Genomic DNA, 22,747 nt, shown 5'->3' with positions numbered 1-22,747 from the left:
GCCTCTTAACTCTGTGTGAAAGCTCTTTTTTCGTCATCCCTGATTGAATTATGCCTGCTATTTCTAGCTAGAGGAAAGGTTAGATTTTTCAGTACTCAGTAATATTTGCTCATCCGTGGAAAATGTTAACGTGAACGTTAAGATCTCTGTGACTTCTAACCTAGTTAATTTTCAACTAAAACATCAAGTTCTAATAGTTCAAAGTAGCTATAAAATGGTATTGGATCACTTCTGTTTTACCAGTGCACAAGCTGTTGTTAATAATTTGCTGATGCAGTTTTTAGGTGAACAAGCAAACTGAATGTACTAGGTTATTGACATCTTGTTTGATTTTGCCTTTGATCTGTCCCAGAAGGTTTACAACTAGAAGAAAATGGAGGTAAAATCTATACCATGCAAACTAATGTCTTCTCATTTTGATAGAGGAAAAAGAGAATAACGTATTAAATCACTGTCCGCATTTGAACTTGTGTTGTATTTTTAAGGATGGGTTTTTGCTTTCAGGATGAGTCTTGTATCCAAGGCATGATGGATAAGAAGAACCCCAAAATCTGTCTTACCTAATTTTGACCTGAGAACTTTGTTACTCCATATTAAATGCAGTCTAAAAGCATAGAGCAGCAGATGATTAGCTTTTACTCTCTGGAGGAAAGAACAAATATAAAATGAATCAACTGATAAATGAAGGTCTTTCAGAAATGAGAAGAAAGTGGGGAGAGAGGCATGGTCAATCAAAGGGAGTTCTTCTCTGCAAAATATGTACATAGATAAGCAAATTATGGGGCTATAATTCCTCGAGATGTGTTAGTGCTGACGCAGATGGCAAGAGTGACTCAGAGAGCAATTTATGCTTGTTCTAGAAGTATTGCTGTTACCTTTCTCCCACTTCCTTGTGTTACTCAGTTCCTCTCTCCTCCTCCTCCTGTAGTCGTCGTTCACTGCCTGAATGGCTGTAACTTACTGCTCTTGTGGCCTTAACAGGTTTATTTTCTAAATTGCGGATGTGACTTCACGCCCATGCACTGGGTCAATCTTTGCGGGGGAGGGGGTGTTTTTATGGGGGGCTGATTGTGAAACTGAAAACCGCAATTCATGTTGTGTATAGTGTATTCCAGGATATAAAGGAAGATGGTGGTAAGGATCAGAACCTCAATTGATTATAATACACAATTAAGCATATTCTTTTGTTAAATGCCTGTTAAAAAGACCAGTGATCCACATTATTTAGATAATTGGTATTTATCTCATGGTCCAAAGTCAGAAATTATAATAATAGACTGGAATACTTTGCATCACAAGTGATTTATTACAGGCACTTAGGAGGGGAGTACTCTGGGAGAAAAGGCAAATTAAAAAATGCTTAGCATTTGCTTTGACACTGTCAAATATGCAATCAAATAAGATGTGTGGAGTTAAGAAAAACTCATGACATGGATTTCATGGTGTTGTATTAAAATACTTGAGTAATGAAAGTGTATCTAATTTCCAGAGAATTACTATGCTCATGCTGAAAGAATTTGAGAACTTGACAGAATCTTCCCCTTCCCTTACTTGGGGAACAAGGTGAAGATTAAAGCCAGAAATTCCCCATTTTCAGCTAAGTGCCATTAAAGACATAAGCAAAAGATACAGTTGTTGATTCATTATTGCAAACCATTCTCTTGTTTAGTAAAGAAAAGACTTGAACACTGTGGTGCGTTTAATCGATGATACATATATAGTTTTAAAGTACCTTCTCAGCAAGATGTCTGGAAATGTGACCTTTACTTTATAAACTGCTATAGACTATGGCAGTGGCTCTCAATCTTTCCAGGGTACTGTACCCCTTTCAGGACTCGGAGTCTGATTTGTCTTGCGTACCCCCAAGTTTCACCTCACTTAAAAACTACTTGCTTACAAAATCAGACATAAAAATTACAAAAGTGTCACGGCACACTATTACTGAAAAATTGTTTGCTTTCTCATTTTTACCATACAATTCTAAAATAAATCAATTTGAATAAATCAATCAGAGCATAATATATAGAGCAATATAAACAAGTCATGGTCTGTATGAAATTTTAGTTTGTATTGAGTTTGCGAGTGCTTTTTTATGTAGCCTGTTGTAAAACTAGGCAACGATCTAGATGAGTTGATGTACTCCCTGGAAGACCTCTGTGTACCCCTGGTTGAGAACAACTGGAATATGGCCACAAGAACAACTTGAATATATTCTTAAGGAGCTACAGTGAGAAATTTTCTTGTGACATACTTTTTATTCAGAAAGTTTGTTAGTGATAGTTGACCTCAAATAGGGTCACATAAGCTGTACAGTTACGTAAGTTACAATACTGTATGTGGATTTTTTGTAGGTTGTCATAAGTGGTGGAGCGACATCAAGTGGTGATCAGGACACAGAGGACACCGAGCTGATGGCAATCTATACCACAGAAAATGGCATAGCAGAAAAGGTATAACGTTTTGTTAAATGTTTTGTAAAACTCATGTTAATATAAAATAACTTACTCTTGCTTCATCCTAGGGCCTGGACATTCTTTCTAATTAATTTCAGTTCACTGTCTACCTTCTGTACTTCCACAAAATACACTGATTTACAGCCCCAATTCTTGGTTCACTGGGGTATTTGCCTTCCTTATGACTGCAGGGTCAGGTCCGTGATTATGGAGCTCAAGGAGCGACACAGCAATTAGGTTAGGGGGTTAAAGCGCATAATTTCTTTAATTCTTAATATGCTGCTTTTTTGCCTTTCTGAACTCCATCCGGCCTTTTACACATCCCCATATGCTGCCAGACTCTGTCGAAATTGCTTCCGTTGAAGACGTCTAGAAGGATTAAAATGTATCCATTTAAGGCTAGTCTACGCTGGCAATGCTAAAGCGCTGCTGCAGTGATGCTTTAATGTGGATTGTGTGGTTGTGGCAGAGCGCTGGGGGAGAGCTCTCCCGGTGCTCTGAAAAAGCCACCTCCATGAGGGGCGTAGCTACGCCCCCAGTCCTGGGTCACTGTGGTTACTGACATGTTACAAGGCTGAAATCTGCAGCCCTCGGGTGTGTTTTTTCACACCCCTGAGCAAGAAAGTTGCAGCGCTGTAAAGTGCCAGTGTAGACAAGCCCTTAAAGGAAAGAACAAAGGACCACGGGCTCAACCCCTCTGTCAATCCCAATTCAGTGAGTTCCTATGTGTCAGGAGATTGCAAGATGTCCTCCTCCCACCATTAGTCTACACAGCAGCCTCATAACTATTCTGTGGTTGCTACCATAGCCTCGGGACTGTTTCTGTGTCCCATATGCTCCTCCTCTCTGATGTTCATTTTGGCTAGTGAACTGCTACGGTTAGTCCCTTCCCAAAGTGGTTCTCTGCAGCAACATAGATTTCTATCTCCTTTTAGATCTCTCTCTAAAGCCAACTTTCTGCAAACAAAACCCGGCATTTAGATCCACCCAGTAGCCCTATATAAATTTGGTCAGATGGGTAGTTTTAATCTTAGTGTCCAGAATAACAATTTCTAAATATTGATTCAATCACTCTGACATTGAAGTTTTCAACAAGAACTTTCTCACTTCCCTTTTAGAAGGCAGAATTAATGAGAATTGCAGAAAAAAAGCCTGCCAGCAGGTGTTCCAACATTAAGACTTTGGTGATTTGTGACCTTTTGTCTTGTTTCTCACATATTCAAGTTTCTAATCCTTCTGAATATGAGGGCCTTTTTTTTGTTCTTTACTGAAAGCATTGTGAACAAAGTTCATGTCATTAATAAACCCATAAGTATTCTCCTTGGATATTGCTAGTGGCTTAATAACTATTCAAAGAAAGTCTTAAGGCAATTGGGCCTAAAATTAAACCAGTCAGCTTGGTTTTGATTTTGTAGCATTTATCATAGAATCATACAACTGGAGGAGACCTCGATCGGTCATCTAATTCAGTTGCCTGCACTCAAGGCAGGACGAAGTATTATCATTCTAGACCATCCCTGACAGGTGTTTGTCCACCCTGCTCTTAAAAATCCCCAATGATGGAGATTCCACAACCTCCCAAGGCAATTTACTCCAGTGCTGAATCACCCTGACAGTTAGGTTTTTCCTGATGTCCAACCTAAACCGCCTTTGCTGCAATTTAAGCCAATTGCTTCTTGTCCTATTCTCAGAGGTTAAGAAAAACCGTTTTTCCCACAGCTTTTCTCCCTCCTCCTTGTAACAACCTTTTATGTACTTGAAAACTGTGATCATGTTGTGATGGGATGGATCACAGAAACCCCCTTGGGAGCTGCCACCTGATGTGCCAGGACTACTTCTGCTCCTACTTTCCTGCTTTGTCAGCTTAGGACTTCAGTGCCCTGCCTGGTTTGAGCCAGACCCGCTAGCCTGCTGCAAACCCAGACCCAGGTCTGAACCATGTCCCCTAACAGCTGTAGGCTTAACTGAAAGCAGCTTACGAAAGTGTGCCTGTCTTTAACACTCAGATGCCCAACTCCCAATGGGGTCCAAACCCTAAATAAATCCATTTTACCCTGTATAAAGCTGATACAAGGTAAACTCATAAATTGTTCGCCCTCTGTAATACTGATAGAGAGATATGCACAGCTGTTTTCCCCTCCCCCCCAAATATTAATACATACTCTGGGTTAATTAATAAGTAAAAAGTGATTTTATTAAATACAGAAAGTAGGATTTAAGTGGTTCCAAGTAGTAACAGACAGAACGAAGTGAATTACCAAGCAAAACAAAATAAAACATGCAAATCTATGCTAATACCGTAAGAAGCTGAATACAGATAAAATCTCACCCTTAGAGATGTTTCAGTAAATTTCTTTCACAGACTGGAAGCCTTTCTAGTCTGGGCACAATTCGTTCCCCTGGTACAGCTCTTGTTCCAGCTCAGGTGATAGCTAGGGGATTTCGCATGATGGCTCCCTCCTTGTTCTGTTCCACCCACTTATATATCTTTTCCATAACGTGGGAATCCTTTGTCCCTCTGGGTTCCCACCCCTCCTTCTCAGTGGAAAAGCACCAGGTTAAAGATGGATTCCAGTTCAGGTGACATGATCACATGTCCTGTGAGACCCCGAAGCCTTCATTCCTCCCAGCCTGACTCACAGGAAGGCCTGCCTGCAACCAGAGCCATCCACAGTCAATTGTCTTGGTTGATGGGAGCCATCAAGATTCCAAATCGCCATTAATGGCCCACGCTTCACATAACTACAGTAGGCCCTCATTAGAGTTATATTTCATATTTCTAGTTTCAAATACAAGAGTGATACATTTATACAAATAGGATGACCACAGTCACTAGATTATAAGCTTTGTAATGATACCTTACAAGAGACCTTTTGCATGAAGCATATTTTAGTTACATTATATTCACACTTATACTTTTATAAAATCATATAGAGTGCGTCACACGTCCCCTCTGTCTTCTCTTCTCCAGACTAAACACATCCAATTTTTTCAATCTTCCCTCATAGGTCATGTGTTCTAGACCTTTAATCATTTTTGTTGCTCTTCTCTGAACTTGCTCCAATTTGTCCACATCTTTCCTGAAACGTGGCGCCCAGAACTGGATACAATACTTCAGTTGAGGCCTAATCAGCGCGGAGTAGAGCGGAAGAATTACTTCTCGTGTCTTGCTTACAACACTCCTGCTAATACATCCCAGAATGATGTTTGCTTTTTTTGTAACAGCGTCGCTATCTTACAACAAAAAAACTTCAAATCCAGACTCCAGCGAGAAACTGCTGAATTGGAATTCATTTGCAAATTGGATACTATTAATTTAGGCTTAAATAGAGACTGGGAGTGGCTAAGTCATTATGCAAGGTAGCCTATTTCCCCTTGTTTTTTCCTCCCCCCCCCCCCCCCGATGTTCTGGTTAAACTTGGAGAGTGGTCACTTTGGATGAGCTATTGCCAGCAGGAGAGTGAGTTTGTGTGTGTGTGTGTGTGTGTTTCCGGGGGGCGGGGGGGAGGTGAGAGAGCCTGGATTTGTGCTGGAAATGGCCCACCTTGATTATCATGCACATTGTAGGGAGAGTGGTCACTTTGGATGAGCTATTACCAGCAGGAGAGTGAATTTGTGTGTGTGGTTTTTGGAGGGGGGTGAGGGAGTGAGAGAACCTGGATTTGTGCAGGAAATGGCCCACCTTGATTATCATACACATTGTGAAGAGTGGTCACTTTGGATGGGCTATTACCAGCAGGAGAGTGAGTTTGGGGGGGGGGGGGGGGCGGAAGGTGCTGGATTTGTGCTGGAAATGGCCCAACTTGATGATCACTTTAGATAAGCTATTACCAGCAGGACAGTCGGGTGGGAGGAGGTATTGTTTCATGGTCTCTGTGTGTATATAATGTCTTCTGCAGTTTCCACGGTATGCATCCGATGAAGTGAGCTGTAGCTCACGAAAGCTCATGCTCAAATAAATTGGTTAGTCTCTAAGGTGCCACAAGTACTCCTTTTCTTTTTGCGAAGACAGACTAACACGGCTGTTACTCTGAAACCTAGCATTACACTGTTGACTCATACTTAGCTTGTGATCCACACTAACTCCCAGTCTCTTTCCGCAGTACTCCTTCCAAGGCAGTCATTTCCCATTTTGTATGTGTGCAACTGATTGTTCCTTCCTAAGTGGACTACTTTGCATTTGTCCTTATTGAATTTCATCCTATTGACTTCAGACCATTTCTCCAGTTTGTGCAGATCATTTCGCATTTTAATCCTATCCTCCAAAGCACTTGCAACCCCTCCCAGCTTGGTATCGTCCGCAAACTTTATAAGTGTACTCTCTCTGACATTATCTAAATCCTTGATGAAGATATTGAACAGAACCGGACCCAGAACCAATCCCTGCGGGACCCCGCTCGTTATGCCCTTCCAGCTTGAGTGTGAACCACTGATAACTACTCTCTGGGAGTGATTTTCAAACCAGTTATGCACCCACCTTATAGTAGCTCTATCTAGGTCGTATCGATGTTGCAAGAGAACACAGATAGAGAAAGAGCTAATAAGGCAGGGCAATGATGCAAACAGGCAGAATATGCAAGAATGTAAAAGAATCTTAGCTTTTCTGGTGTGTAGGCAGTAAGATTCTTGTATATCGGTCTGCATGGGCAAAAACAAGTGTTTAAGCTGAGTTATCTCTGTTGAGTTAGGCCTTATCTAAACAAGAACGTTGCCCCAGTTTAACTTAAATGTTAAACCAATTTAAGTTAAAACAGTGGAAACCCATGTGGACGCACTTCTGATTAAGAATAGTTTATTTTGGTTAGCTTTAACACCTTTCTAATCAACTTAAATGAAATTGAAATCAACTTGGTTTATCCAATTCACAGTGGCCACACATGGCTTTTGGTTCCAGTTTAACTAAGGGCCAAGTTACATCTCTCAAGCGTGTGAAAAATCCACCCCCTGAGAGATGTAGCTATAAGAACCTTATCCTTGGTGTAGACAGTGCTACATTGACGGAAGAATTCTTCTGTCAACCTAGCAACTGTCTCCCATGGAAGGGGATTACCTATGCCACAGAAGTGGTGCAGCTGGGTTGCTCTAGTCTTTACAGTGTAAGCATACCCCAAAGCTGGTTAATATCCCACCTTTAATTGAAATGGGTGATGCTTTCTCATCATGAGGAAGCTGTAGGTAACTCAACTGAAAACCCCTCAGTGCTCACATAAGCATAGTTTAATGCCTTTAAGATTGTCAGCACAAGCGCAACACGGCCATCTCAAAGAATCTTAAAGGTGATAAACTATACCTATGTGGGTATTGAGGGGGGATTTAAGTCAAATTAATCTGATTAGATTAGAAAGGCACATCTTTTTTTGCCGTGTAGACAGATCCTCTGACATACCTGCTGGTTCGCAAGAATGGACCAGTCCGAGCAAGAAGAGGTGATGCCTTTGGAGTAGTCTAGTGTCACTTACATGCATCCGTTCTGGGTTATCAGTGTGTGTTGAGAGTTGGGGTTACATCTGTTGCGTTAAACTGCTTTTTTATATATATATATACATATATATATAATATATATTTTTGTAACGGTGGGGACAGATGTTCTTTTTTTCTTATTCTTTTTTAAATGTAATGTGTTCTCATGCTATGTCAAATACATGGCATATGCCTGTCCATGTCATGCCCGAAACCTTTCAAAAACAGGCAGACGTGAACTGATAAGTGTTCATCATTTCTGCCTTCCAATAAGAAGGTGCACACCACACGATGCAATGCCCATGGGGTCATCACAGAAGAAGACAGTCAGCTGATCATCCTGGACACACCTGGCGTCATCAGCCCCATGAAAGCCAAAAGGCATAATCTGGAAAAATCCCTGAGACATGATCCATGGGACAGCATGAAACATGCAGACTTAGGTGGATCTGCTGAAGAGAGAGGCCCTTCTGCTGGACCTGGTCACTGAGCTCACAGAAGGAGGCGTAAATGGAAAGAAACGGAAAGTGTCTTGTTTCTTCCTCCATCAGAATTAGCTCTTTACCTTTTACAATGCAATTTTGTTTCATTGCTGATGGTTACATTAAACTCGGGGCTAGGTAAGCTCTGCTAATTGCTCTGTTAGCTTGCCACTATGGTATTGCTAAAATCATGTAGAATTTGGGGCCTGGTTCAAGGTGGGGCTCTTTTTAATCAACTTTTTAAAAAATCTGACAAAATAGCCACTACTAGACACAGCACCTTTGTGATGCAAGAAGTAAATTGTGGGGGTTTTTTTCCCCCCTCACACTTGACCTTTATAAGAGTCGCTTTGCTGTTGCAACTCCTTTTGATTTCAGCCCCTCTCTGGATTGGGCCTATGAATTTTGAAGTCGGCTTCAAAGAGACGGTTCTGTGGCACTCCATGCACTGCTTTCGTCCAAGTCTTTGTGCACATTTTACTTATTTGCAGTCTTTGCAGATTTTCTAATCTGTCATCTTTATCGTCCGATTTTCCTTTTGAGAAATCTGTATTTCTAATAGGGATGAAATATTTGTTTTTTGACTGGTGGAAAATATTTCATAAAAAGCCTTGAATCAGATAGCACAGGAAGCTGCTTGCTCTATTACAGTAAAAACATAATAGATTAGGTGGTGGCAAACATGAGCTATGTCCCTTTCCCTTCTTTAATGAGAAGGACGACACAAAGCTGTCTGTAGGCTGTCGTGTCTCATCCCTTGAAACTGGTTCACTGTTTATGGGGGAGATTTTCAAAGGCACAAAGGGGAATTGGGAACCCAAGTCCCTGTGACTTTCAGTGAGAGTTGGGTGCATAACTGTCGTTTGTGCCTTTGAAAATCTCTCCTTAAACCTGGCTGCGGGGCTATCTGAAAGAATTAAGGATCTCTTAATCCTAGAGGGTGGAGTAGGGGAGGGCTTTAATCTATTCCATCAGCCTTATTCATGCTGGTAGATAGAACTATAAGTGTCAGTAGTCATTATGGGATTACTCTTCAGTCGTGTTGTATACCTGTTAAACAAGTGGGCTTTCTATATTGAAACAAACGTTGACTTTCACAGATTTTTGTGAAACTAAAGAATCTTGATTACTGTATTTCCCCTAGTACTGTTGGTGTTAAGCCATATAAGTGACATCTTTGTGATGAGTGTTAATACACCAAGGACTGGAGAGCTTCTTTAAGGAAAACCTTATTTGGGGCTTGAACCCCAAATGCCATTAGACCTTTGACTGTGAGACGCGGGGACTGGATGATAGATTGCTCGATAATTGCCATGTTCTGATCATTATCTCTGAAGCATCTGGTACTGGATATTGGCCTCATTGGACTATTGGTCTGACCCATTATGGCCTTTCTTATGTTCTTATAACCTTCCCTTTTGTAATCTAGACTCTGTAGCCTGAAATGTTTCAAGTGAAACTGTATGGAATAGTATCAGAGGAGTAGCCACAAAAACAAAAAGGAGTCTGGTGGCACCTTACAGAGGAACAGATTTATTTGGGCATAAGCTTTGGTGGGTAAAAAAACACTTCTTCAGATGCATGGGATATGGAATATCCCATGCATCTGGAATATATGGAAAAGTTATTGTTCTGGTGACCAAATTACCAAAACTTTTAAAAATGACTGTTAAAAATATCTGACTTGAAGGTAGCTTTAGTTATAATTATATATTTATATTAGGTTTTTATAGCGACCTTTAGAATCCAGTTCTGCTATTCATCTTTAAAATTTAGACTAAAAATAGGCAATGTTAAAACAGGCATCAGTGTGTTAATTCATTGTCAATGTGTTTTGCTTTGAAATGATCTAAAATCACACACTTTATGGAAAGGTGTTTGTTAAACCAGAGGGACATAAATGAGATTTTGAGAAGAGCTGCGTAGATTCTTTTCTTTATTAATATTTAGTTAGTTCCTTAACTATCTCAAAGTCTTTAGAAAATCTAAGAGGTTTTTAGCCATAACTTTGGAAGGCTAATAATATACCAGCGTAATTTTGGATTATATTGTATTTAACAAGAACGTTAGATAAATACCTGAAACAAAGTCAACAATGTATCGAATTGTCTAGATGCAGAAAACCTTTTATCCTAGAGTCTAGCTGCGAACACTAAGCTTACTCAGAGAGGCATAAATTATGATTATTTCTGTTTCTAATGCCACCTTTGTCATATAATATTTTAGCTGGCAAAACTCCAGTTTTCATTACGGTACTGCAAAGATGAACTTTTTGGCAACTGGTGACTTGTAAATTTTATCTGATGCTAATATTGCACCATGGGGATTGGGTCACATCAAAGCAAAGACACCTTAATATGCAAAATTTATTATGGTAAAACCACCATAGTAGGTTGGTCTTCAGATTTGAAAGCATGCATTAGCTGACTAATTTTTTGGCCTAAATGGTATTTCTGTCTGTTCTCCACTGATTTCTTGTTAACTCCTTAACTCCTCATCCAGTTCTAGGACAATTTAGCCATCTACATGCCAGTGTAACTCAGATTACATTACATGGAAGGAAAACATCCATTCATTGCTTCGACTCAGTTCTGGGTACTTCTTTTTCTGTGTCTCTTTTTTTAAGCTGTACGTGAACAGGATTGTAAATAGTGCACAATATAATTTTCCCTATATAGATAGTGAACTTTATCAGCTAAACCTGCTTATTTAGGAACTTGTTAGAGGTGAAAGGAGAGGGCTTTATCCATTAGCCATCTAGTGTGGGAGATAATGGTTGACACTGTAATTTCCTTTATGTAAACATCTCTCTTCTGTTTATCAGTCACCCCTAACAGTATCGGTATCAATTATGTTCCTTTTTTTGTTCTCTTCCTCATAAAATATCACTCATCAAAGACCACACAAGGCTTAAACCAAAAAGTTCAAAGTGAAGATGACTAAAATTTGTATAATCTGTGGCGAGTAAATATGCACGCTAACACGTATCCGTCTGTAGACTATGAATGCTAAATTATCTGACACCTGTTAGTCCCAATATTAGACCTGCTAGCCAGAATGAAAATAGCTGCACTGCCCTATGGCTCCAATTTAGAAAAATAAACACGTGTGCACTGCTTATTGCACAATTGATTTAATTGTAAAGTGTTGTCAGTTAGCTCATCATATAACACTTTAAAAATGTCTCTTGCATTATGTCTCTTGCATTTTTGTCTTCTGGCTTCTCTCCGCTTCTTTATTTTTTTCCCTTTTATTAGGTCACAGTGTAAGTCTGTCAATTTATTTTTGGTGCCTTTCTTTCCTTTTGCTTTGTTTCCTTACTCTGTGTGGTCTCTCTCTCTCTCTCTCTCTCTCTCTCTCTCTCTCTCTCTCTCTCTCTCTCTCTCAAAATATACATTTCTATATCGGTCCCACTTCCCTCGCCCCACTAAAAAACCGTTCAGTAATCTGCTTGTTTTCCAATCTATTCCATCACGCAAATCCACAAATTTGGTGTCACACTCACTCGCATCAAATGACTCATGACACGTTCCAGGGTGCAATCCAGACCAGTGAGGGGTTGTCACCGCTTGCCCTGCAACTTTGGGTGCCTCACAATGTTTTGATGATGAAGCCCCCAAACTGGGCTGCTCACAAACAGCCTTCTTGCATACAGGTCACACCCAAAGGGCTGGACAGTGCAGAACACAATATTTTGGAAAAATACAGACCTGGGAGTGTGGTGGGGTTATCCTGCAAGTATAGTATCTGAGGATGGTGGAAGCCAGAGTGTGGTTGGTATGTAGCTGACAGACTGCTGGGCTCAGAGTTGCTGGATGTGTGTTTGAATTTTTTCGATTTCTAAATGTATTTTCAGGTTTTTAATCTCTTTCGTCGCAGATGGGTGGGTTGTAAACTTGTGTCTGGGTGGGGAATGGCCAGGTAGGACAGTGGGCCAATAAATAACGCTTTTATCTCCAGGCTGTGACTACACGAAGCTTTCTTTGAAAATTTCCCGCCGTCACTGTAGAACTGGTGCAATATCACCAGTCCTGTGAAGAACAGGGCGGAGTGTTTCACGGTAGTAAGGTGCTAATGCAGCTGTGGACAGTTATTGGAAGCTCTTCAGCATAGCTGCAGACCAAGAGAAGAGGCCAACGGGGGGCAAGGACCAATGAAGGCACATCGGCATCCCCAAATTATGGCCTGGAGTTTGCATGAAATCTGGTACCCAATGTTGAGGCATTCTGAACATGTGTGAAGGCCAAAATGTCACTCGAGCCCACTGTGTCATAGGCAACTTGTCAAGGTCAGGCCACTCAGTCTTTGGAAGGACTTGACCTTGGAAAGTTACCCAGGACTTTGGCGTGTTGAGGTGTTCTGTTGGATAATGGGGCAAGTGAGAATTTCGCCTTCAGGAGTGTAGGGCAACTGTCCATCCTGTTTAATTTGTGCTCCTAGATGGATGGCTTCACCAAAACAACTCTGGCATTGTTCACAAGGAAACAGTTTGTCTCTGTTGGTATTCGGCTTAGCTTGTATTTAACAGGGTGGCGGTGTTTCCCTCTTGACCCTTTTTAGTCAGTATGTTGATGACTTAGGCAAAAAATTAATTAAAATACAAAATCCCCTTTGATAAACAATCCTCAGCAAGTACGTATGCTAATCTCCGAGCAAAAGAAGGATGAAGAGAAATGTATACAGGCACAGAAACACTCTTAAGAAGTTGAACAGAACTTTATTGCAACGAGACTGAAACCATCACAGAAATTTCTCTTGAAGTGTACTTAAATTCCCAGGAGAGGGCTCTTCTTTTCCGACAGACTGTCAGTCTCAATTTGTCCTTAGCCCTCTTTAGACTGGGCTCTTCTGGTTGTCCGGCTGCGTAACCTAATGAAGAGGAAAAGTCCCCATGTCACATAAAGGTGCCATCGGGTCTCCCCACATTTTCACTAACCTCTGCATCTCCCTCTCTTCCACCCTCCCAGGGCCAGCTTTCCTTTCCCTACTGATGCTCTTCACTCAGCTTTGTCTTCACTGACGCAAAGCAAAACGTGCTGTAGTTATCTTGCTGTATAATCCTGAGTGAAGACAGAGGCACTTACTGTCTACCATGAGAGTGGCTAGGTGAGGTCAGTGCTATGTACCTCCTCCCCATGGTTAACCTCACCTAATTTACCTCTCATAAAAATAAATTGCTTTTTCTCCACTCTGTTTTTAGCTATCCTTTGGTTAAAGCATACCCTTAGTGCTGCTGCTGGTCTGGCAGACGGGAGCCACGCTGAACAGCTTCCCCACAGTGATCATTTAGGAGCTATCCCTCCCATTTCAACCATTCCTTCAACAAAACACGGAATTTAACGTTTTGAGTAAGCTTCTAGGATACGAATATCGCTGTACTCTGCACAGAAAAATCTCAATGTCCTCATTCTTCCTCAGCCCCCTATGTAACTTATCTGAGTATGGATGTGTAGCCCAGGCAGTTGTATTTGTTTTGCTAACAAAATCAGTGCTGTGTGAAAAGGAAATGTCATGGGTCAGTTGATTTCCGTGACGCTTTGGACAATAAACTAAATTTGGGTCATGTAGGAATTCTACTTGGATTTATCTCAATAAAGGGAAGGGGAGTCTGGTAAAGTTATCAGTTTTGCGGTAAGGCTTCTTCATGTGAATTTGTTCAGTGTGGATTAGGCCAGAACAGTAGTTACATAAGTTATGATTCAGGGTTTAAAATGATAAAATCAAATCCTCCCTCCTGCTCAAATGTTCTTGGCACTACAAGACATGTAGGTATTTTGATCTCAGAGTTTTAATTCCCCAGTTTTGAAATGAAGCCATTAAAATTGTATTTAAAATATTTTGCTGTAGAAAATAGGATAATGATTCTGAAATTATTGCAGACTATCTCAGGAGGCTGGAAGGTACTACCCTACATGTAGCTGCCTTTCCAGTTATCTGCATGCTCTCTCCTAATTAGGATGTATGAATGTGTATAGGCCAAATTCAGATCTCGTTTACACTTGGTAAATCCAGAGTAACTCAGTTGGTCTGTATTAAAGATGCTCTGGATTTACCTCATGTAGCCACATCAACATGTTTTCTACATGCTTCAGTGTGCAGCAGCAACCCCATAGGGTTTGCTATGTTGCTAAAAATGATTGCGCATGACAAAAATAAGTAAGAGGCCATCTTAGAATGAAATCACAATAGTTGAAACGTTGTTGCCCTCAGTTTAGATCTCTTATGCAAGGATAGCCATTTTACTTTTGAAATATCCATTGTAGAATGTTCTGCTCCTTAACTCTTTTTTCTCATTCTCCTTCTTTGTGTAAACCAATCAGTCATGATAATCCCCGTTTAGTTTGGCATAATCTGCTGCCAAAGTGGTTATATCACTAATGGAGGATTATGCTTTGTTTGTGTGAATAAGCAGGGGATGGGTTATGAAAGAGAATCTTTTTATGCATGCTCAGTAGTTAGAGTTGAGGATAGCGGTTGATCATTTCAAAAGTTAAAGCTTTAATATGCACCGATGTTGCTTTGGAATAATAGAACCCCGTCCTCTTCAAGAGTCCCTTAGAAGTCTAACATTCCAAATTCAGTTATTCTTCCGTAACATTAAACTGCTGTTGGCTTTTCCTCTTTTAATTTAACAGAGTTCTCTGGCAGAGACACTGGACAGCAGTGGAAGTTTAGATGCGCAGAGAGCTGACATGATTTACACAATTGAGGATGTTCCTCCCTGGTACCTCTGCATATTCTTGGGGTTACAGGTACATTTCAAGACGCATATTTCTGAAGAAATCCATTTTTTGTTTATAATCTTTAAAAATGCTGAACATTTTCTTATATAGTACATAATGGTACGTGATACAGATATTCAGCAATGTTAGTGACTTGCCTTCTGCTTTGAGTCCATTTGATTACTTATTGAAGTGGTTTGGAAGGCTGGAAGCCCACTCTGGCAACAGAGTTATGTGTATTGTGAATGAAGCAGAACGGATGGAAAGTACTACTGGGGAATTATAAAACAGCTGGAAGCTTATAAAAGTCTTATCTATTTGTTATGCTTCCCTACTTTCATATCTGTACTAATTTTTATTGTGGCAAGATAGCCTTCCTGCAAAATGTCTCCTTCCCTTCACCACCACCTCACTAGAATTCACCCATGGACAATGAGCTATAATGTTGCTTGCTAGCTGTTGCATTTCAGGAATTACTGGAGACTTGCGTCACAAATAACCATTTGGGCTGCTGCCTAACAAAGTGTTCCTTAATTCAACTAAAAATTAAAATTCGGTAACAACTTGTCACTCATGAATTCATGTGGGGATAATACAGGGGGATGGAAGATGAGAGAGATGCTGTGTTAATGTTCAGATCTTTCTCGGAGGTTCTGCTTTTAGGAGAGTTAGTTCTGGGAATGACTAGCACCAATTTGGCAGCATCCACTGTCTGGAAAGCTGGTTAATTATGAAAAAAAAAACACCACCCCCTGCCTGCTGAGTTTCCTGTACATTTCAGGCATTTGTACTTTCTGTTAGTTAGAGAGTTAGACTATGTCTACTCTAGGAGTGCTTTTCTGGAATAGGAATATCAGTGTACTGTACCGGCAAAGTGCTTCGAGTGTGGGCACAACTAGACCGGCAAGGCTGTGCTTTGTACTGGTATAATAATTGGTCAACGAAACAACCTCGAGTGGTAAAAGCACAGTTTTGCTGATATAGCTCTGTCTAAACTACAGACTTCTGCCAGGACAGCTTTGTTGGTCATGCATCTCACTCTGCATCCTTGACCAATGCCAGCAGAAGTCTGTCGCGTAGATGTGGCCATAGTAGAACTTAACAGACAGCCAAGACAGCTGGATTCTAGTCGCTGTTTCGCTGTGAATGTGGGCAAGTCCGTTCATCTCTCTCCCCCTCTCTGAAAGGGGGAATAAAATTACCCCAAAGGAGTGTTGAGACTTCATTAGTATTTGTAAAAATACTTGGAGATCCTCAAATAAACGACAACTCAGAAATCCAAAGTGGCTTATTTTTCTGCCTGCATTGATTCATCAGCCAGCACTGCGGGAATTTTCTTTTTCTTATGTAGTTGAACATACAGCTTTTTAATATATTTTTTTTAAATCTACTTGGATTGGAGCAGAATAAATCCATGATTGGCTCATCTCTAACATTCCAGAATTTATCTCCTATATAGTTTTCATACTGAAGTACTATTTAAATTCATGTCTAATCAGACAGTCCGTCATGTGATCCTCATATGAATTAATTTGGTAGACAGGAGAAATGTGGTGGACATAATATACCTGGACTTCAGCAAGGCTTTTGACACAGTCCCACAGGACATTCTGATAAGTCTGCTGGAGAAATGCTGGCTCAGCAGAACGACCGTTCAGTGGATATACAATTGGTTAAAGAACCGCAAACTAAGAGTAACTATTAATGGAATGATGGGGGATTAGAGGGAGGTCTGAAGTGGGGTTGCACAGGGATCTGTTCTGGGTCTAGTGATGTTGAACATCTTTATTAATGACCTGGATGTAGGAATAAAGAGCATAATGATCAGATTTGCAGATAACACACAGCTGCGGGGGAGGGGGGAGATAGCGGTTTTCAAATACTCAAAAGCACAGCTGCCAACTTTCACATGGTAAATACGCACCCCGACTTCCATAATAAGCCAAAAATCAAGCTAATCCCATTTCAAAACAAGGCCCAAACCAGCCAATCCCTAAGAATCCCAACACTCTATCTGACAAGATCCCCCGGCGTGCAGTGTGGGACTTTGGTGGACCTGCTGTGCACCCCTGACTCTCTCCCTCCTTGCCCCGACTTGCCGGGAGCTGATAAAAAAAAAAAAGAACAACAAGCTGCTACAAGCCAAACAAGCAAAAAGCTACAAACCAAAAACTAGCCAAAAAGCAACTCACAAGCCAATTAAGCCCAAAACAAGCCCGATTTCTGCTTTTTTTTTCTGCAGGTTTGGCATGTCTGCTTAAAAGGCTGCCATAAAAAAAGAGAAGAATTGTTCTGTTTTGCCACAGAGTTCAGGAGAAGAGGCAACGGGTTCAAACTATAGGATAGCAGATTTAGATTAAGTCACAGGAAAAACTTCCTAACTGTAAGAATTGTAGGACAATGGAACAGACTGCCTCCGGAGATTGTGGAAACTTCTTCACTAGAGGCTTTCGAAAGAAGGCTGGATAGCCATCCGTCTTGGATGGTGTAGACACAACAAATCCTGCATCTTGGCAGGGGTTTAGACTAGATGACGCTTGTGGTCCCTTCAAACCCTGTGATTTTGTGTGGTTTCAAAATGGAGGGAGCTGTTTTTCTGCTTCTGTAAGTTGGAAGCTGCTTCAGCCTGGTTACCTAGATACCTACTCATCAAGAATAAGAACAGGAACCACTGAGCTTTGTAAATAGCCTAATTTATCATCTATAAGTAGAAGTCATTAGTAGTTGGCTAAAAGTAGCTAAACATGGAAAGTAAAAAACACTAGGAATTAAAATATTTGGAATCGGAATTGAGAAAGCAATGAGAGTTGGTGGTTAATTTAAAACAATAAATAAACTGAGTGCAGAGGAAAAATAAAAGGAGGACTTGTGGCACCTTAGAGACTAACCAATTTATTAGAGCATAAGCTTTCGTGAGCTACAGCTCACTTCCTCAGATGCATGCAGTTTCCACGATATGCATCTGAGGAAGTGAGCTGTAGCTCACGAAAGCTTATGCTCTAATAAATTGGTTAGTCTCTAAGGTGCCACAAGTCCTCCTTTTCTTTTTGCAAATACAGACTAACACGGCTGCTACTCTGAAAGACGAAAAATAGTGCATCTTGGGGCTTCTCGTATGTGTGATTAGCAGTGTTAACACGCTGTTCATTGTTTGTGTTCGCAGCACTACCTGACATGTTTTAGTGGAACTATAGCTGTACCTTTTTTGCTAGCTGACGCCATGTGTGTTGGATTTGACCAGTGGGCAACCAGCCAACTGATTGGGACCATTTTCTTCTGTGTGGGAATCACTACTTTGTTACAAACCACTTTTGGATGCAGGTGAGATCCAAACTCCTACGTCATTCTTTATTGTTGAGATGCTGATGGTGGGGTACACATCTCTTTAATTGTACAGGATACCTTGTGTGATCCAAGAAGTGCATAGGATATTTCAGAAGGATGAATGTGAAATACAGAATAACAGTTCAAACTCAAGCTTGCTCGGCAATAGGGTTGTCCCTTCCTAATTTTGGAAGGTTTAATGCACATAAAATGGATACGAAGTGTAAAAATAAGGCTGTCTCTACGCTTAAAACATTACAGCGGCATAGCTGCAGCTACACCACTGTAGCTCTTCAGTGTACGCTTACTGTACTCACGTATTAGTGTGACTGGAGGGGTTCTCCTGTCGCTGTAGTAAATCCACCTCCCCAAGAGGCCAGAGCTAGTGTGATGGGTTGGATCACAGAAACCCCCTTGGGACTGCCAACTGATGTGCCGAGACTACCCCTGAAGCTTGGGACTTCAGAACCTTGCTTGTTTGAGTTAGACACGCTGGCTTGCTACAAACCCAGACCCAGGTCTGAACCACGTCCCCCAACAGCTGCAGGCTTACCTGAAAACAGCTTAAGAAGCGTTCCTGTCTCTAACACTGATGCCCAGCTCCCAATGGGGTCCAAACCACAAATAAATCCGTTTTACCCTGTGTAAAGCTTTTACAAGGTAAACGCATAAAATTGTTCGCCCTCTATAACACTGAGAGAGAGAGAGGCACAGCTGTTTGTCCCCCCAGGCATTAATACGTACTCTGAGTTAGAAGCACTTTTTACTTCGTAATTATTAAATACAAAAAGTAGGATTTAAGTGGTTCCAAGTAATAACAGACAGAACAAAGTGAATTACCAAGCAAAATAAAATAAAACACGCAAGTCTAAGTCTAGTACAGTACGAAAACTGAGTACAGATAAAATCTCACCGTCAGATGTTTCAAAAAGCTTCTGTCACAGACTGGACGCCTTCCTAGTCTGGGCACAATCCTTTCTCCTGGTACAAAGCCCTTGTTCCAGCTCAGGTGGTAGCTAGGGGATTGCTCATGATTGCTGCCCCCTTTGTTTTGTTCCACTCCCTTATATATCTTTTGTACCATGTGGGAATCCTTTGTCTCTCTCTGGGTTCCCACTCCTAGTTCTCAATGGAAAAGCACCAGGTTAAAGATGGATTTCAGTTCAGGTGACATGATCACATGTCACTGTAAAACTCCAAGCCCTCATTCCTCCCAGTCTGACTCACAGGAAGGCCTGGAAGCGAACAGAGCTATCCACAATTAATTGTCCTGGTTGATGGGCGCCATTAAGATTCCAAACTACCATTAATGGCCCACATTTTGCATAACTACAAAGCTATATTTCATATTTCTAGTTTCTGATACAAGAGGGATACATTTATACAAATAGGATGACCACACTCACTAGGTTATAAGCTTTGTAATGATACCTTACAAGAGACCTTTTGCATGAAGCATATTCCAGTTACATGATATTCACTCATTAGCATACTTTGATAAAATCATATTGAGTGCAACGTCACAGCGAGATCAATGGGAGAATTATTCCATCGATGTAGCACTGTAATAAACTTGCCTGAGGGTTAAGTTATTTTGCTACGTCACTCAGAGATGTGGATTTTTTGCACCCTTGAGCAATATAGCTGGGTTGATCTAATTTTCTGATGTAGACCAGCACTACATTTTGGATAACTGGGAAGCTGTTTTGAATGAAAGAAGGCATGAGCAGAATAAAAAGAGTAGAGGAGCGGGGAAATAGTGAGGAGAAACAAGGTGATTGAACACTGGGAAAAAAATGATTTAGCCTACTTTAAAGAGTGACTGCTTAGAATACTGTCCTCATACTAACTTCCAAAAGGTAACCAGTTGAAGTTTTGGTGTATGGACACAGTAACATCTACTGTTCCTTCTGTCATATTGTGCTGTGACAGTTTCCGCAAGGTGATTGTCAAAGTATGTTGAAATACTAGGATCTCTGGAGCCATATACTTGAAGAAGCTAATGTACGACTCTGATGCTTCAGGTTGCAGGTGTATATCAGTGAAAGCAAGTGACCTGTGTAGTTAATCATGCTTACAGCTGAGGATAAAATGCTCATCTAGAAGAGTCTCTCTGTTCTGTCGAAACCCTTGCACTTCGGAATCACTTTTACATAATTAAGGTAGATCATATAATAGACCTTAAGAAAAAGGAAGGGCAACTTCTTATCCCTGACCTTACTGTCTCTGCCAATAACATACCCTTTGCATATGTTCCCTTGTAAATTCCTTCTGTGGGAATGGGTGGGAAATAAAGGTCGTCTTTCTTAACTGCACAGAGGTGCCGGTATCACTTTACCACAAGCTGTCAAGGAACATAAGTGTTTGCTTGGGGGTTCCTGTGAGTATCTTTTACGCCACTGTTTCTGGAAGTGCTATTCTAATATGGTGACATATCTGAGACTAGTCCAAATACTGCCAGATTTTTAAAATAATACGTTATTGCCAAAACTGAGTACGTTCTAACAACAGTGAAGTTAAAATAAAAATAAAAAAGCACTTATCACTGTACTTGGAATACTGCGGAGAGAGTTTAACTAAACATTTACTTAAACCCTTGTTCATGCATTATTTGAGTCAAGGGATGGATAAAACCCACAAGGTTGTTTCTGCATCTTGAATAGAATCAAGAAAGAAAAATAAGACCAGAAGAAAGATACTCATTGTATTAGCATGTCCAAGCACTATTGTTCAAGTGTCACTTAATTCATCATAAAAATGATATAAGACGAAGTCTTAGACTTTCAGTGAAAAATGGACAATGTAGTTTAAATTAAAAACACTTACTCAAGAAACAGACTATTTGGGTGGAGGAGATCACTCAGTAGGGAGAAAAGGGCAAACCCGTTAAACAAGTAATTTAGGACTGTTAATGCAGGTCAGCCAAAGGGAAAAAATCCAAAACCTCTTCAGGCAATTCAGGCGTCCTGAGTCAAAGTCCTTGTGTTTGTTTTGTTTTCAATAGCCTGGAGAAAGAACTCAGCTGATCTGCCATCTCACCTTCCTTCTACCTCTTCAGAAAAGGTTCTTTGTCCTTTTCTTACCCTCAGCTTTTCTAAGAATTGTAAAGCTGCTTTGATATTTCTTTCATCAAATGCTTACTTCAGAAATAGGAAGGGATATTTTGTCTAGGTGAAATTGTCAGAAAGGAGAAAACAGAATTTGCTTTTTCCTAAGACCATGTTTTCCTTGAGACAAAATGCTCTGTCCCTCACATGTATTCGCAAAAAGAAAACGAGGACTTGTGGCACCTTAGAGACTAACCAATTTATTTGAGCATAAGCTTTCGTGAGCTACAGCTCACTTCATCGGTTGCATCCGATGAAGTGAGCTGTAGCTCACGAAAGCTTATGCTCAAATAAATTGGTTAGTCTCTAAGGTGCCACAAGTCCTCGTTTTCTTTTTGCGAATACAGACTAACACGGCTGTTACTCTGAAACCTGTCACGTATGAGACAGTTTTCTTCCCTATTCGGTTTGTTCCTTCCTGTTAACTTCAAATGAGGACAAAGAGAGTTAGCTCAAACACACTTATTCCTAGATTTTAGCTAAACATTTATAAAAGGGGGAAGGGGGGGAAGAGGGTAGCAGAGAAGAATGGGCCAGGCCCCTCATTGTCTTCAAGATAATCACATTTAAATTGAGCAGCTATATCTGATTATGTTGCTGCTTGCTTCAAATGCTTTTACCTTTAACACATTACTTTTTACCTCCTTATCTTGCATCTTATACTGGCCTTCACGTATAGGGTCAAGGGATAGTCACGGAAATCGGAAGATATGGTCAGTATAAGTCTTTTTTTAGATGAAAAAGTCATCTTCATTTTTTTAGACCACTGAAGACTTACTCCATCATCTCTCAGGCCTATTCCACTAACTTTGTTTTTGGAGAATTAGCGGCTGAACATTTTGTAACTGTTAGCATGTGATACTGTTTTATATTTGCTTGGGACCTGCAGACATGAACTACACTTGAAATGAGATTCTTACAAGGTTTATTGGCAAGCCTGTGAACTGAGAAATGTTTAAACAAATAAAGCCATTACGGTTTCAGAAAGGTCAATTTTCACTAGTTAAAAGCCCTTAGAGATGGATGTAGCCAGTTACCTGGAGCCATTGTAGTTCGTCTGCTATCCATGCTAATTTTAGGAATTCAGGCTATTTACCAAAGCATAGCTCTTTGCCAGCCTTTTGGATTAATACAAAGGAACTATTATGATCTGAGAGATAAATAGGTACCTTGAGCTATATTGTAGGTTTGGTGAATTG

At 40.6% G+C, this 22,747-nt stretch overlaps 1 protein-coding gene across 2 annotated transcripts in view; it reads left to right on the top strand.

The window, feature by feature from the left end:
• Positions 1-22,747, top strand: part of SLC23A2 (solute carrier family 23 member 2) — a 117,466-nt gene that overhangs the window by 64,722 nt on the left and 29,997 nt on the right. For both annotated transcript variants that reach the window (XM_084615402.1, XM_084615401.1), the window contains exons 4-6: positions 2,352-2,450; positions 15,031-15,147; positions 18,281-18,438. In XM_084615402.1, the coding sequence (XP_084471528.1) occupies positions 2,352-2,450; positions 15,031-15,147; positions 18,281-18,438 (374 nt within the window). The remainder of the gene's footprint in view (positions 1-2,351; positions 2,451-15,030; positions 15,148-18,280; positions 18,439-22,747) is intronic.

This window comes from Lepidochelys olivacea (genome assembly GCF_965140295.1).
Source record: "Lepidochelys olivacea isolate rLepOli2 genome assembly, chromosome: 26".
Classification (NCBI taxonomy): domain Eukaryota; kingdom Metazoa; phylum Chordata; order Testudines; family Cheloniidae; genus Lepidochelys; species Lepidochelys olivacea.
The sequence above is the reverse complement of the archived record's forward strand: the minus strand, read 5'-3'. Positions and strand labels throughout refer to the sequence as shown.